The 17,665-nt window shown below is 36.1% G+C and overlaps 2 protein-coding genes across 2 annotated transcripts; one reads left to right on the top strand and one right to left on the bottom strand.

Moving 5' to 3' along the window:
- Nucleotides 1-7,006: 7,006 nt before the first annotated feature.
- LOC113893496 (olfactory receptor 6C3-like) lies at nucleotides 7,007-7,951 on the top strand. Its single transcript, XM_027543456.1, has one exon. The coding sequence runs from the start codon at nucleotides 7,007-7,009 to the stop codon at nucleotides 7,949-7,951; it is 945 nt and encodes a 314-aa protein (XP_027399257.1).
- A 5,495-nt stretch (nucleotides 7,952-13,446) lies between these two features.
- LOC113893704 (olfactory receptor 6C1-like) lies at nucleotides 13,447-14,385 on the bottom strand. The gene has a single exon (XM_027543579.1). It carries the CDS (start codon nucleotides 14,383-14,385, stop codon nucleotides 13,447-13,449), a length of 939 nt encoding a protein of 312 aa, XP_027399380.1.
- Between the last annotated feature and the right edge of the window lie 3,280 nt (nucleotides 14,386-17,665).

Raw genomic sequence — 17,665 nt, 5'->3', positions numbered from 1 at the left:
AATACAAAGGATCATAAGAGACTACCATCAGCAATTATATGCCAATAAAATGGACAACGTGGAAGAAATGGACAAATTCTTAGAAAAGTACAACTTTCCAAAACTCGACCAGGAAGAAATAGAAAATCTTAACAGACCCATCACAAGCATGGAAATTGAAACTGTAATCAAAAATCTTCCAGCAAACAAAAGCCCTGGTCCAGACGGCTTCACAGCTGAATTCTACCAAAAATTTAGAGAAGAGCTGACACCTATCCTGCTCAAACTCTTCCAAAAAATTGCAGAGGAAGGTAAACTTCCAAACTCATTCTATGAGGCCACCATCACCCTAATAACAAAACCTGACAAAGATGCCACAAAAAAAGAAAACTACAGGCCAATATCACTGATGAACATAGATGCAAGAATCCTTAACAAAATTCTAGCAATCGGAATCCAACAACACATTAAAAAGATCATACACCATGATCAAGTGGGCTTTATCCCAGGGATGCAAGGATTCTTCAATATCCGCAAATCAATCAATGTAATACACCACATTAACAAATTGAAAAATAAAAACCATATGATTATCTCAATAGATGCAGAGAAAGCCTTTGACAAAATCCCACATCCATTTATGATAAAAACTCTCCAGAAAGCAGGAATAGAAGGAACATACCTCAACATAATAAAAGCTATATATGACAAACCCACAGCAAACATTATCCTCAATGGTGAAAAATTGAAAGCATTTCCTCTAAAGTCAGGAAGAAAACAACTTTAAACAATACTAAAGAGTTTTCCAGTTTGGAAAGAGTCATGGAGCTACTATTTCCTACCTTCTTGTTGAAACAATAATTTCTACTGTTAATTGGAAATATTTGAAAATACTGAAGCTTAGAATTGATTGATGATATGGGTTCTTGATATCTGAATAAAAATATACCATAAATTAGCTAGTTGTATTTCTAAGAATTAAAAGAACTGTAAAATTATTACAAAAGATATGAAGGAGTTTATGCTGATATCAGATAATGTGACTGTTTATATAATTCTACACAAACTCTTTAGTGGTTACTATAAAGATTTCAGTCAGTACAAGCGTTTTAATTATCAGTATCAGAAGTCAACAGAATTTGTGTATAAAGGGCACTATATTAATAATTTGGAATTTGCAGACCATAATGTCCCTGATGAAATTACTCAACTCTTCCCCCTCTGTAATACAAGTGAAGCTATAAACAATGTGTGAATGAAAGTGCTCAGGTGTGTCCAATTAAACTTTTAGCACAAAGAGGGGGTGGACCAACTGTTGCCCATGGACCACAGTTTGCACACCTCTGTTTTAGACTTTTCCATAAACATTGGCTAGTATAGTATTTCTTATTTAATATAAGGTAATTTGACTAAAATTTGAAAATTCAATAAAGATATAAGTATTTTAAATTTAATAGCAAAATTATTTATTTTTTAATTTATTGTTAAGAAGGTAAATAAGCACAATCTTAAAAAGTATTTTCAGAAAAAAGATGAGGAAAACATTTCATATTCATTTTTGGACATTTATAATGTTCATAATATCAAAAGGTTAAGTGAGAAATAAAGTCACGAGCAATTTGACTCATAAATTAAGGAGATAATGCACCCAAATAAATTATCAAATTAGTATTTCATTTTATATGTGGTCTTATCTCAAAGAAAATTTATCTTTAGAAAATTTATTTGTGAAATTTGCCTCATTAAAAGAGTAAAAATGAAAACAAAAATTGAAAAAGAAAATCACATATCCTCTGATAAAATTCAATGTCCATTTATGATTTTTTAAAGTCTCTTAGTAAAATAGAATAGAACATTATTTCTGTAGCATAAGTAACCTGACTAGATCATCACAACTAGATACACTACAAGCTCCTTGTCTGGCTCCAGTTTAAACAAGTCAACAAAAAATGATGTTTTGAGACAACTGGGTATCTAGGAGTATGTTCCCAGTGGCTCAGTGGTAAAGAATCCTCCTGCCAATGCATAAGACTCAGGAGACATGGATTCAGTCTCTGGGTTAGGAAGATCCCCTCAAAGAGGAAACAGCAACCTCCTCCAGTGTTCTTGCCTGGGAAATCCCCTGAACAGAGGAGCCTGGTGGGCTAGAGTCCATGGGGTCTCAAAGAGTCAAATACAACTGAGCAATTGAGCATGAACAAGCACAAGTGTGTGCAAGGTGATAAATGATACCAAAGACATTTTGCTAAGTTCTGGTTTAAAATACAACAAAATATTTAAAAGTTTTTCAAAACACAAGTAAAGCAATATAAAATAGCCTTCATATTTATTGAATCTGCTTGATCTGTACTTGAAACTATTTCTCTAGTTCTCTATCCTAGTGTGTACTTGAAAGTATTCAAAATTTAAAGTTTACAGCAAACATAATTTTTAATGTTTTAGATAGTAGCTGTAGTCTTGGTAAAATCAGTTATAAGATGTGAAGGACCACTATAACTGTTTTTATTCAATACTCTCCTGGAAATTCTATCCAGGAAACTATTTCAACAAAAATTGAAAAATATCAGAAATGAGAAAACAAAACAAACAACCCAAATCATTATTTTCAAGTAACGTGATTTTCCTTCTAGGACCTTATTGTATTTACACTACATGCTTCTTAAAATGGAAAGTCTCCTCTCCCAGATAATCACATGGTTACCACCCATCCCTCCTTCAGATCTCTGTCCAAATATCACCTCAATAAAATCTACCCATTTGACACTATTTAAAATTATACTAGCCCCCCCACTTCCAAGGCATTTCAGTTTTCTATTTCAAAATAATTATTAGCATATGGAATACTATATAGTTTACTAATTAATTCCATTCATGCTTACTGTCTACATTCTCTCACATCCCTCACCCCATGAAAGCAGTGATCTTTGTCCACTTTGTAGATGAACTGGTTCACTCCCAACAGTGGTGTACTGGAGCCTGTCTCGACCACATCACAGGACCCAGCTGTGCACTGGTAGCTTGAAATCTGCCACAGTGAGAGATTTGCCTTTATATTTGAAGGGCCTGGCAACCCACTCCAGGATTCTTGCCTGGAGAATTCAATGGACAGAAGAGTCGGGTGGGCCACAGTCCGTGGGATTGCAAAGAGTAGGACACAACTGAGTGATTAATATTTTTTTACCCAAATTTTTTTACCCAAAGTGATTCTTTTCATATTTTGTTTCTCAAATTATTTAACAATCAGTTTTTAAGATTTTATTGAGTACCAGAGATTGATTATACACCAAAATGATTTCAATGTATTTATTCATTCAGAAATATTCATTGAGTATCCACCACATGACTGACAGATGTTCTAAATGAGAGAATAGTAAATGTTTAACAACTGTCTCTCAGGTGAGGGACTGTTTTGTCATGTTTGCCAATTTCTATGATGCAAAGTCAAAATTCAATGGAAATAATCACAGTAATTCTCCTGAGGAAAAGTCCAGAATTTCTGAGGAAAAAGTGTGGACTCTTTAAATACAATAATAAAGAGTCAAAACTAAATCAGAATTTTGCAGACTCAATATCATGTGTTGTTTATGAAGTTGCCTCATTTACCTCAGTCATTTTGGTTTTTGACAATTTCTTTTTTAAAATAATTTTACTTATTCATTTATTTTTGGCTGCACCAGCTTTCTCTGGTTGAGACAGGTGGGGGCTACTTCTACTCACGTTGTGTGAGATCCTCATTGCTGTGGCTTCTCTCCATGTGGAGCACAGGCTGTAGGTAGCAGGAGTTTCAGTAGTTGCAGCATATGTACTCAGTAATTGTGGTTTCTAGGCTCTAGAGCACAGGCTCAATATTTGTGGCACACTGTCTTAGTTGCTCCATGGCATGTGGGACCTTCCCACATCAGGGATCGAACCCACGTCTCCAGCATTGGCAAGTGGATTCTTTACCACTGAACCACCAGGGAAGCCCAAACATTTTCTTATTCATACTTACAAAACCGATTCACCTGTGTCTTTTAATAATGCATCATCAGCCCTCTGTTTACTTAACACAATCCTCTGAGAAAACAGGAAAGACAAGATAAATCCAATTCCGTATGTATGACTTACATGGAGAAGAAATTTCTAAATCTCTTTTTCTCAAAGCAGCATTTGTAGGAAAATATAATAGTCTCTGAAGCCTAAGAAAAATACTACTCAAATTGCATGGATATATAATCACAGAATTAGAAAATAATCATTTAAAATCTGTGCATTAATACAAAGAAATGTTTTAATAAGTAGTGTTTTAATTATATGAAAAGGGGCAAATACAAGAAGTGTTTTATTAACCCACCCAGTGCAACCGAGTGTTTTACACAGAGATTGTATAAGAGACAAATAGCAATTATGTGTTGTGGTGAAATGTGCCCCAAATTTTGCAGTATCAGGAATGAAGGCTGTTGTGGTCAAATATTACCAGTTGAACCACAATGAGAATATAATCCTTGAGAGCCATTGCAGAGTTAAGTCACCATATTTGTTTACAGAGTACTATAGAAATCAAATAACTTGCTAACTCACTTCATCAACTCTGAAATTATACAATCATTGAAGTGACAGACCATACAACTTGAGACTAAATCATCAAGAAAAACCAGGAAGTAAGTACAATTTGTTATTATTTAGGTTAATGCATATTACTACATCTCAATTATGTGTTTTAAAGTATTATTTGTATATGGGTTTGTGAATTTAGGAAATTTTTGTTATTAAAGATTAAAAGGTGGTTACTAACAAGAAAACTATTCATGGAGTCCTAAAGAAGCAGCATATCAGTAAGTCTTTAGTTGTTCATTAATTTTTCTTAAGTTGAATGGTTTTCTCTTATAGGAATAAAACTATAAAAATGACATCCCCTATTTAAAGGAATAGCTGCTTCCCAGTAAAGGTTTTGACCATCTACTTATTCTTTTGATAAAGTAAAATTGTAAAACAAAAGAAAACAAGTGTGCATTGTATGAACTAAACTGTGTCTAGGCAATTATTTCTTTTGGTAGCAGAAGTTACCCTTTCTTGTGCTTTTAGTCTTTTATAAGGAAAGGAAGAAGGGATTGCATCAACCAAAGCCTTAAAAAGGTAATTTGGGAGAGAGTGCCAACAAAATATTCCCATGGGTAAACACTCGTATTCTAATGTGAGATATTACTATGTTGTGTGGTTGTTGCTCAGGTGGTTAGTCGTGTCTGACTCTTTGTGACCCATGAACTGCAGCATGCCAGTGTTCGCTATTCTTCACTGTCTCCCGGAGTTTGCTCAAACTCATGTCTACTGAGTCAATGATGCTATGAAGGTATCTCATCTTCTGTTTTCGTCTTCTCCTCAGCCCTCAATCTTTCCCTGCATCAGGGTCTTTTAAAGTGAGTCAGCTCTTCCCATCAGGTGGCCAAATTATTAGAGCTTCAGTCTTTCCAGTGAATATTCAGGGTTAATTTCCTTTAGGATTGACTGATTTCATCTCCTTGCTATCCGGGACTAAAGAGTCTTCTCTAGCACCACAGTTCAACGAAATCGATTCTTTGGCTCTAAGCCTTCTTTATGGTCCAACTCTCACATCCGTACATGACTACTGGAAAACCACAGCTTTGACTGCTTAGACCTTTGCCCACAAAGTGATGTTTCTGCTTTTTAATACACTGTCTAGGTTCATAATAGCTTTTCTTCCAAGGAGCAAGCACCTTTTAATCTCATGGCTGCAGTTACCATCTGCAGTGCTTTTAGAACCCAAGAAAAGAAAATCTGCCAGTTTCCATTTTTTTCCCCTTCTACTTGCCATGAAGTGATGGGACCAGATGTCATGGTCTTAGTTTTTTGGATGTTGAGTTTTAAGCCAGGTTTTTCACTGACCTCTTTCACCTTCATCAAGAGACTATTTATTCCTCTTCACTTTCTGCCATTAATGTGGTATTATCTGCATAATGGAGGAAATTGATATTTCTCCCAGCAATCTTTATTCCAGCCTGTGATTCATCCAGCCTGGCATTTTGCATGATGCATTCTGCATGTAAGTTAAATAAGCAGGGTGATAATCTTCCCTGCTGGCTTAGATGATAAAGTTTGTCTGCAATGCTGGAGATGCAGGTTTGATCCCTGGGTTGGGAAGATCCTCTAGATTCTCTGGAGAAGAAAATGGCAACCCACTCCAGTATTCTTGCCTAGAAAATCCCGTGGACAGATGAGTCTGGTGGGTTACAATCCACGTGGTTGCAAAGAGTCAGACACGACTGAGCAACTAAAATACACACACACTAACCAGCATGTGATAATATAGAGCCTTGAAATACTCCTTTCCCAGTTTTGAAACAGTCCATTGTTCCATGTCCAGTCCTTACTGTTGCTTCTTGTCCTGCATATACATTTCTCAGGAGGCAGGTTAGATTGTCTGGTATTCCCCATCTCTTGAAGTATTTTCCACTGTTTTACTATGTTGACTAGTCCTTTAAACTAGTGAAAGTCACTTAAACAAAGTAGGCCTTAGTTATGCAAAAAATAAAATGTGGAAGTAGGCATACATAAACTGTGTATGCTTTTAAACTCTCTATTTAGATTAAAATGCAAACTATACTTGTTTTTATAATACTGAGGAAAGCAGAAAAATCATTAAAATATTTCTGTCTGTTTTACAAAGGAAGCTAAATATTTAAAAGAATAACTTGAAACAACTAAAAATTATTAGAGAAAAAAGCCTTATATAAGTGTTATCATATGAGTTTTATTTTATCCATAGTCTATATTAATGTATTTTTGAAGAAAAAATAATATTGAGCTTCAGTTAATATTCCTTACTAGAATTAAAAGTTGAATGGAAATTGGAGAGAGTTCTGTAGGTGAACATGTTTTTAAATTTCATTAAAAAAAATAAATTTCATTCATTATCATCATGAAGGGTACTTTTAAAAGCTTTGTATTCTATCCTCAAATGTATTTTGATTTTTTATTTCTTATAGGAGACACATCCATTTTCTTTTTGAATGGGGGGAAAGGATCAACAATGAAAAACCACACAAGACCCACAGAATTCATTCTTCTGGGGCTATCAGATGACCCAGAGCTTCAGATTGTGATTTTTCTCTTTTTAATAATCACATATATATTAAGTGTCACTGGGAATTTGACCATCATCATTCTCACCTTGGTGGACTCCCATCTACAGACACCTATGTATTTTTTCCTCAGGAACTTCTCTATATTAGAAATCTCCTTTACAACTGTCTGTATTCCTAGATTTCTGGGCACAATTATCACCAGGAACAAAACGATTTCATATAATGATTGTACAGCTCAGCTGTTTTTCTTCATTTTCTTGGGTATCACTGAGTTTTATCTTCTAACTGCCATGTCCTATGATCGCTATGTAGCTATCTGCAAACCCCTGCATTACACAACCATCATGAACAACAGAGTCTGTGTACTGCTTGTCTTTTGTGCTTGGCTGGCAGGGTTCTTAAACATCTTCCCACCTGTTATTCTTTTTCTCCAGTTAGATTACTGTGGTTCTAATATCATTGATCATTTTACTTGTGACTATTTCCCTCTCTTGCAACTATCCTGCTCAGACACATGGCTCCTTGAAGTGATTGGTTTTTACTCTGCAATAGTGATTCTGCTTTTTACTTTGGCATTAATAATTCTATCCTACATGTTCATCATCAAGACAATTCTGAGACTGCCTTCTGCCAGTCAGAGAAAAAAGGCATTTTCTACATGCTCCTCTCACATCATTGTCATTTCCATCTCTTATGGAAGCTGTATATTCATGTATGCCAACCCATCAGCAAAAGAAAAGGCATCCTTTAACAAAGGAGTTGCTATTATAAATACTTCTATTCCTCCTATGATGAATCCATATATATATTCATTGAGGAACCAGCAAGTGAAGCAAGCCTTCAAGGAGACCATCCAAAAGGTTATCTTTTTCTCCAGTAAATGCAAGTGATTGTATCATTAGAAGAATAAAGTTCTCATTAATACTTTCTATTACTCATAATCTGTCAAAAACTCTTTCATTACAGTTGTATGATTCCTTTTCATTTATTTCCACATTCAAATTTCCCCACACCCAAACCAATAAACTGGTTAAAGCTGACTATTGTTTCAGAATATTCTGTAATTTTTTTTATTCAAATATACTTGAATGAAGTAAAAAAAAAAAAAAACACACAGGTAAATGTTAAAATTTTGAGTAGAAACTTTATTTTTGAAGATGCACAGGCATTTAGTTTGATTAAAAGAGTGTGAGGGTTGATGTGGACTTCTGAAATTTTCATTTTACCAGGTAATAGAAATGACATTATTAGGAAATTTTATTCTATTTGGAATTTTCAGGAAATCAAACAATGGCAATCAACAGAGTGCTGGAAATACAATATAAATATCTATTCAAATATTTTTAAAAGATTAGAAATTCAAGTATATTGAAATCTTTTTACTATTAATAATACTTTTATGATAATAAGGAGAAAGAGAAGAGGAAAGTTGAGATTAATTTTTGTCAGCAATTACTATATTACAGACCTATTCTAATTATTCTCTTTATATTGGCTCATTGAATCTTTCCAACAACTTTATGTCATTGTTCAGTCACTCATTCATGTCTGACTCTGTATTCCCATGGACTGCAGCACACTAGGCTTCCCTGTCCTTCACTATCTTCCTGAGTTTGCTCAAACTGATGTCAATGATCTGGCGATGCCATCCAACCATCTCATCCTCTGTTGCCCCCTTCTCCTCCTGCCCTCAATTTTTCCCAGCACTATGGTCTTTTCCAGTGAGTTGGCTCTCTGAATCAGGTGGCCAAAGTTTTGGAGCTTGAACTTCAGCATCAGTCCTTCCAATGAATATTCAGAGTTGATTTCCTGTAGGATTGACTGGTTTGATCCTGTAGTCCAAAGGACACTCCAGAGTCTTCTCTAGCAGCACAGTCTAAAAGCATCAATTCTTGGGTGCTCAACCTTCTTTATGGTCCAACTCTCACACTCATACATAACTACTAGAAAAAAATAGCTTTCACTATATGGATCTTTGTTTGCAAAGTTATATCTCTGCTTTTTAATATACTATCTAGGTTCATCATAGCTTTTCTTAAACAACTTTCTGAAGTAACTGTAAATGTTTTTCTCTTGAAGAAATATTTACCTTGTTTTTCATTTGGAAATGTTTTATATGATTATTCTTATTTCACAGCCATGATGAAAAGGTAAAATCTGAAATTAAATTTAATTGGCAATAGAGAAGGATAAGAAAGAAAAGGGATCCAGATTGGAAAAGAAGAAGTAAAACTTTCATTGGAGACAGCATGATATTGTACAAAGAAAACCCTAAAAATACTATCAGAAAATGACTAGAGTTAATCAATGAGTTTATTAAGGTTGCAGAATACAAAATCAATACACAGAAATCCCTTGAATTCCTATACACTAGCAATAAAAATCCAAAAGAGAAATTAAGGAATCAACCACATTCACCAAGGCAACAAAAAGAACAAAATATCTAGAAATAAATGCACAAAAGAGCTGTATAGAGGAAACAATAAGACACTGATGAAAGAAATCAAAGATGACGTAAACACATGGAGAGATATACCAATTCTTGAATTGGAAGAATCAATGTATCAAAATCACAGTTCTAAAAAACACATGTATCCTAATGTTCATTGCAGCACAATTCACAATAACCAGGACATGGAAGCAACCTTGATGTCCCCTGACAGATGAATGGATAAAGAAGTTGTGTTAAGCACATGCACAGAGAAGGTTGTCAAAGGGTCACAAAGACTTGGCCTCTACAGAGCACACATGCACAACCATATGCTGGGTTATAAACTGGTTCATAAACCAAGCATCCACATAAAGGAACAAATTCAAGTCAGTTGTAGTGAGGTACATGAATCTAGAGCCTGTTATACAGAGTGAAGTAAGTCAGAAACAGAACAACAAATGTTGTATATTAATGCATACATATACGTTCAGTTCAAACACTCAGTCATATCTAACACTTTGAGACCCCATGGACTGCACTACACCAGGCCTCCCTGCCCATCACCATCTCAATGAACATTAAGTCGGTGATGCCATCCAACCATCGCATTCTCAGTCATCTGCTTCTCCTCCTGCCTTCAATCTTTCCCAGCATGAGGGTCTTTTCATATGAGTCAGTTCTTTGTATCAGATGATCAAAGTATTGCAGTTTCAGCCTCAGCATCAGTTCTTCCAATGAATATTCAAGATTGATTTCCTTTAGGATGGACTGGTTGGGTCTCCTTGTAGTCCAAGGGACTCTCAAGAGTCTTCTTCAACACCACAGTTCAAAGGCATCAATTTTTTGGCACTCAGTTTTCTTTATACTCCAACTCTCACATCCATACATGACTACTGGAAAAACCATAGATTTGACTAAATAGACATTTGTTGACAAAGTAATGTCTCTGCTTTTTAATATGCTGTGTAGTTTGGTCATAACTTTTCTTCCAAGGAATAAGTGTCTTTTAATTTCATGGTTGTGGTCACCATCTGCAGTAATTTTGGAGCCCCCCAAAATGATATCCATCACTGTTTCCATTGTTTCCCCATCTATTTGCCATGAAGTGATGGGACCAGATGCCATGATCTTATTTTTCTAAATGTGGAGATTTAAGCCAACATTTTCACTCTCCTCTTTCACTTTCATCAAGAGTCCTCTTTGTTTTCTGCCATACGGGTGGTGTCATCTGCATATCTGAGGTTATTGATATATCTCCTGGCAATCTTGATTCCAGCTTGTGCTTTATCCAGCCCAGAGTTTCTCATGATGTACTCTACATATAAGTTAAATAAGCAGGGTGACAATATACATCCTTGACATACTCCTTTCCCTATTTAGAACCAGTCTGCTGCTCCATGTCTGGTTCTAACTGTTGCTTCCTGACCTGCATACAAATTTCTCAAGAGGCAGATCAGGTGGTCTTGTATTCCCATTTCTTTAAGAATTTTCCACAGTTTGTTGTGATCTACACAGTCAAAAGCTTTGGCATAGTCAATAAAGCAGAAGTAGATGCTTTTCTGGGACTATCTTACTTTTTCCGTGATCCAGTGGATGTTGGCAATTTGATCTCTGGTTCCTCTGCCTTCTCTAAATCCACCTTGAACATCTGGAAGTTCATGGTTTATGTACCGTTGAAGCTTGGCTAGGAGGATTTTGAGCATGTGAGATGAGCACAGCTGTGTGGTAGTTTGAGCATTCTTTGGCATTGCCCTTCTTTGGGATTGGAATGAAAACTGACCATTTCCATTCCTGTGGCCACTGCTGAGTTTTCCAAATTTGCTGGCATATTGAGTGGAGCACTTTCACAGTATCATCTTTTAGGATTTGGAAGAGCTCAACTGGAATTCCATCACCTCCACTAGTTTTGTTCATAGTGATGCTTCCTAGGGCCCACTTGATTTTGCATTCCAGGATGTCTGGCTCCAGGTGAGTGATCACACCATCGTGATTATCTGGGTCATAAAGATCTTTTGTATACAGTTCTTTTGTGTATTCTTGCCACCTCTTCTTATTATCTTCTGTTTCTTTTAGATCCATACCATTTCTGTATTTTATTGTCCCCATCTTTGCAGGAAATGTTCCCTTGGTATCTTTAATTTTCTTGAAGAGATTTTCAGTCTTTCCCATTCTAGTGTTTTCCTCTACCTCTTTGCATTGATCACTGAGGGAGGTTTTCTTTTTGTTCTTTACTATTCTTTGTAACTCTGCATTCAAATGGGTATATCTTTCCTTTTTTCCTTCGCATTTTGTGTCTGTACTTTTCTCAGTTGTTTGTAAGGCCTCCTCAGACAACCATTTTGCCTTTTTGCATTTCTTTTTCTTGGAGATTGTCTTGATCACTGCCTGCTGTAGAATGTCATAAGTCTCTGTCCATAGTTCTTCAGTCATTCTGTCTATTAGATCTAATCCTTTGAATCTATTTGTCACTTTCACTGTATAATTGCAAGGGATTTGATTTAGGTCATATCTGAATGGTCTAGTGATTTTCCCTAATTTCTTTAATTTAAGTCTGAATTTGTCAATAAGGAGTTCATGATCTCAGTTACAGTCAGCTCCTGATCTTGTTTTTGCTGACTGTATAGAACTTCTTCATTTTTGGCTGCATAGAATATAATCAATCTGATTTCGGTATTGACCATCTGCTAACATCTATGTGTAGAGTCTTCTGTTGTGTTGTTGGAATAGGGTGTTTCTTATGACCAGTGTGTTTTCTTTGCAACTCTATTAGCCTTTGTCCTGCACTATTCTGTACTCTAAGGCCAAATTTGCCTATTACTCCAGGTATTTCGTGGAGTCCTCTATGATGAAAAGGACATCTTTTTGGATGTTAGTTCTAGAAGTTATGGAACTGTTCAACTTCAGCTTTTTCAGCATTACTGGTCAGGGCATAGACGTGAATTACTCTGATATTGAATGGCTTGCCTTGGAAATGAACAGAGATCATTCTGTCATTTTTGAGATTGCATCCAAGTACTGAATTTTGGACTCTTTTGCTGACTATCAGGGCTACTTCATTTCTTTTAAGGGATTCTTGTCCACAGTAGTAGATACAATGGTCATCTGAGTTAAATTCACCCATTCCAGTCCATTTTAGTTTGCTGATGCTAAAATGTTGATGTTCAATATGGAATCTAGAAAAATGGTACTGGTGAACCTATTTCCAGGGCAGCAATAGGGACATGACATAGAAAACAGACTTGTGAGCATAGTGGCAGTGTGGGTTGGGAGAAGGCAGGATGAATTGAGAGAATAGCATTGAAACTTATACATTACATATGTAAAATAGGTAGCAATGAGAGGTTGCTGTATAACACAGGGAACTTAACCCAGGGCTCTGTGACAATGTAGAGGGGCAGGCTGGGGTAGGAGGCAGAAGTGAAGTCAAGAAGGAGGAGACATATGGATACTTATGACTGAATCATGTTAATGCATGCAAGAAACCAAGACAACATTGTTAAACAATTATCCTCCAATTAAAAAAAATTGAAAAAATAGTGCCTAAAATAATTTAATATTCCCTAAATTTCTAGAAAGAATATTTCTTGGTGAAATCAAAACACAGTTCTCTCTCATGTGCTGCTTCTCTGCCTCTTTCTGTCTGCTCTTAATTTTATAAGAAATATTGTGAAAACAAGGACTTAAAAAATGTTTCAAAAAGGGAAATTAAGCCAGTCCAAGGCTACAAAGTGGAATGATAAGCCCAAGGGAAGGGAAATACATGAGAGAATGATGGGAATTAGAATGGGAATAATGTATATACTATCTTTGGTAAGATGCTGGCAATAAAAGTATGAGCAGTGAAAAACACTTCTAGGGAAATTATGTGAAAATTAATAGATTTTGAAAAGCCCTGATTTTTATTTGATTGCTCTTTGTTATGCCTCTAATTTATAAAGCAGGACTTTTATTTTTTCATTTCCTTGAGAAAAGTAGAATCTTCCTGGCCATGTCCATGAAGGCTTGCTTGACTTGTAGATTTCTTAGGGTATAAATAAAAGGGTTCAGCATGGGGGCTACTGAGGTGTTTAGCACAGCCACTCCCTTGCTCAAAGACACCCTGTCCTTTGCTGATGGATTCATATACATGAAAATGCAGCTGCCATAAGAGATGGAGATGACAATCATGTGGGAAGAACACGTGGAAAAGGCCTTTGTCCTCTGAGTGGTAGAAGGGATCCTCAAAATTGTTCTGATGATATACGTATAGGAAAGAATTATTAATGTCAAAGTGAACATTAGGGTAAACACAGCAGAGGAAAAGCCCATCATCTCTAGTAATTTAGTGTTTGAACATGAAAGGTGTAATAAGGGGAAATAATCACAAGTAAAATGATCGATAGCATTGGACTTACAGTAATCAAGCTGTATGAACAGCATGAGTGATGGGAATATAATTAAGAATGAAGCCAGCCAAGAAGCCAAGACAAGCAGGGCGCAGACTTTACGATTCATGATGGTCATGTAATGCAGCGGTTTGCAGATGGCAATGTAGCGGTCATACGACATGGCAGCCAGAAGGTAAAACTCAGTGACTCCCAAGAGAATGAAAAAAAATAACTGAGCCATACAATCATTAAAAGGGATAGTTTTATCTCCTGTAATGATGGTGGTCAGGAACTTTGGTATAGTGACAGTTGTGAATGACACCTCTAATATAGAGAAACTCCTGAGGAAGAAATACATGGGGGTCTGGAGGTGGGCATCCAGCAGGGTCAGGATGATAATGGTCAGGTTCCCAGTGATGCTGAGCATGTAGGTGATGAGCAGAAAGACAAAGATCACAACCTGAACTTGTGGGTCATCTGACAGTCCCAGGAGGATAAACTCTCTTATTTCTGTGTAATTTCTCATTATCTTCTTTTCAATAACCTTCAGAGTAAAACACAAAGAAGCTCAAAGAAAAGGGAAGTATCCATGGATAGGACTGGAATTTATTTCTGGAAGGGCTATGCCATATTAATTTAACTTGGGAGAATTTATTTTTTAAGACTTTTTTTTTGTACCATATGCTAGTGTGTGTATTTATCATAGAATATTTCTTTTGAAATCCCTATTTTATTTATCTGTATGAGGTTAAAAATATATAGTTTTCATTTTATCCTATTCACATACTCTAAGTAAGAGGAGTAGGAATTTTAACCTAGGCTTTTCTAAGTGTTTGAAATACTGGAATAGAAATGCTACTTGTTGACTCTATTAAATCCTTCCCTAAATGACTTCTTTCCCGTTGGGAAGCTCCTCATCTTTTCTTCAAACTCAGTAAAACTCTATTATTTCCTAATCTTTTATCTGATTTCTTGTATTAGTATTTGCTAGTTAATATAGAAAATCCAAAAATGTCAGGAGAAAGATTGCTCGAATGGGACTGTCTCCCAAATGAACATCACTGGAGTTAAATCTTCAACAATATGAAAGACTTCTAAGTTCTCACTCTGACTCACATTCACTTTCCTAACTTCCAAGTCCTTATCTGAATCACATCTAATGGACTCATTGTTGTGACCTCCTCAAGCATTGGAGCAGGGGTTTCTGAACTCTGCAATCTAATGCCTGATGATCTGATATGATGAGGATGAAATAATAATAGATATACAGTGCAAAATACACATAATGAGCTTGAGCCATCCTGTAACTACCCCCCACCCAGGTCCATGGAAAAATTGTCATCTACTAAATTGATCCCCTGGTCACAAAAAGTTAGGGAACTTCTGTAGAGTCCAGAGTACAGAGGAGGCAGAGTGGATTTTTCATAGACTGGATCTGTGTCATTGGCTAAGGAGACCAAATTGTATGAATATCTAATACCAAACATAAAGCAATACCTTCCAGAGAACATTTTTTCTTCAAAATTTCTCCCTTCTAAATGTTATTATTATTCTCTATATGTGTGTGTATTCTGCTTTCTAGTCTATGTTGTATTTTTATATTTTCCTTTTTTATACATTCATGTTCACTTAGTTAAAGCTATACTCTGTCAGTATATTGGTATAATTCATTAAATAGCAATGAAAGCCTTCTATTTTGTCTTCCTGTTTAGCAATAATAATAATAACAATCCATTTACTTAAAACAAACAAACAAACAAAGAATTCCCTCAATAAATTGATCCAGTTCTTTTCAATATCACTCATGCTGTGAATTCAAATTGAGTGGTAAAGTTAATTCCAGTATCAGGAGAGATCTTTATGCAATAGAATATTTAATTTAAAGATATAAGTTTATTGATTTGTTGTATGTGCATGCTTAGTCACTCAGTTGTCCAGCTCTTTGCAAACCTATGGACTATATCCCATAGGTCAGGCTCTTATATTCATAGGATTCTCCAGGCAAGAATACTGGAGTTGGTAGCCATTCCCTTCTCCAGGGGATTTTTTGACTAAGGGATCAAACTAGGGTCTCCTGCATTGCATTTGAGCCACCAGGGAAGCCCTTTTTAGTATGTATGGCATCATTACTCAGTTTCATCTCTCAGTCTTGTCTATTTGTGACCCCATGGACTGCAGCAGTCCAGGCCTCCCTGTCCATCACCAACTCCCAGAGTCCATCCAAACCTACATCTATCAAGTCAGTGATGCCATCCAACCATATCATCCTTTGTTGTCCCCTTCTCCTCCTGCCTTCAATCTTTCCCAGCACCAGGGTCTTTTCCAATTTGCCAGTTCTTTGCATCAGGTGTCCAAATTATTGGAGCTTCAGCTTCAGCATCAGTCTTTCCAATTAATATTCAGGACTGATTTCATTTGCAATTGATTGATTTGATCTCCTTGCAGTCCAAGGGACTCTCAGGAGTCTTTTCCAACACCACAGTTCAAAAGCATTAATTCTTCAGGGCTCAACTTTCTTTATGGTCCAACTCTTATATCCACACCTGACTACTGGAAAGAGTGTAACTTTGACTAGACTGACCTTTGTCAGCTAAGCAATGTCTCTCTCTCTTTTTTTTTAATATACTGTCTAGTCTGCATCATAATATTGTGAAAGTTCTCAGTGTTTATCTCTCTTATAAGCCTGAGCCCTCTTTTCACTCACTTTCCTGTATAGGAAAAATATAGCTACTGTCGATTCAGGGAAAATTCCAACTGAGATGAACAGTGGCCAATTCTACTGGGAAATCATGTGATGTTTAGGAGAAAATGAATATATTCTTTTGCTAATCCTCAAGGACCAGAAGAAAACAATGTTAAGAGCACTTACAAAAACAACAGGCTTTACGTTTTTTGTAGACAAATTCATGGCAACTCAAGTATTTTATAGATACTTTCTAAGGCAAATGTAAAAGTCCTTGTTCTCAATTAACAACAATTGTCTGGAATTAACAGCTGTGTATAATTCAGATCAGTAAACCATTTCTGGAATGTGAAGTGTCAGCCATTCCTGGGATGTTTTTGGTAAAGCAATGAAGAATATATCCAAGTCTATAAGACATCATTTTAAACTTTCCTTCCTTAGGACTTTCCCACATTTTCCCTGCTATTCCCTTAGAATTTAGGATAACAAGCTTCATATTCTTTTCTGTCCCTTTCTTTTTAAATTCTAATGTCTTAGATATTTCATTGTTGAATCAGGCTTGTGGTTCATTTAAAGTGAAAATTAACATATTCAATAAACTATTGCTTGCTGGAGGAAGCAGGGATAATTGAGATTGGCCCATATACACTATTGATCATTGCTCACTATTGCTCATCTCAGTTGCATCCAACTCTTTGTGGTCCTTTGGACTGTAGCCTGCCAGGCTCCTCTGTCCATGAAATTTTTCAGGAAAGAAATACAGGAGTGGGTTGCCATTTCCTCCTCCAGGCAATCTTCCTGACCCAGGGATTGAATCTGTGTCTCCTGCATTGCAGGCAGATTCTTTACCCACTGAGCCATTGAGAAAACCGCGTGCTATTGTTGCGTAGAGTTCTTTGTGCTATATAGTATGCTTCATTAGTTATCTAGTTTATGCATAATTGATACTACTTATAACATAATATTGTAAAACAACTATATCCAATAAAAAGGAAAACAAAAAAGGAAAAAGCTTGACATTGCTTCAAGCAAGATAACGGAAATGGTTTTCAGGAGACCTCTGTCATTCTTTAGTAGATTGTAAGGATGACTTCTTGCAAAAAGAGCACTAGCATTCCTCAAA

The sequence above is a fragment of the Bos indicus x Bos taurus genome, chromosome 5, assembly GCF_003369695.1.
Source record: "Bos indicus x Bos taurus breed Angus x Brahman F1 hybrid chromosome 5, Bos_hybrid_MaternalHap_v2.0, whole genome shotgun sequence".
Taxonomy (NCBI): Eukaryota; Metazoa; Chordata; class Mammalia; order Artiodactyla; family Bovidae; genus Bos; species Bos indicus x Bos taurus.
The sequence above is the reverse complement of the archived record's forward strand: the minus strand, read 5'-3'. Positions and strand labels throughout refer to the sequence as shown.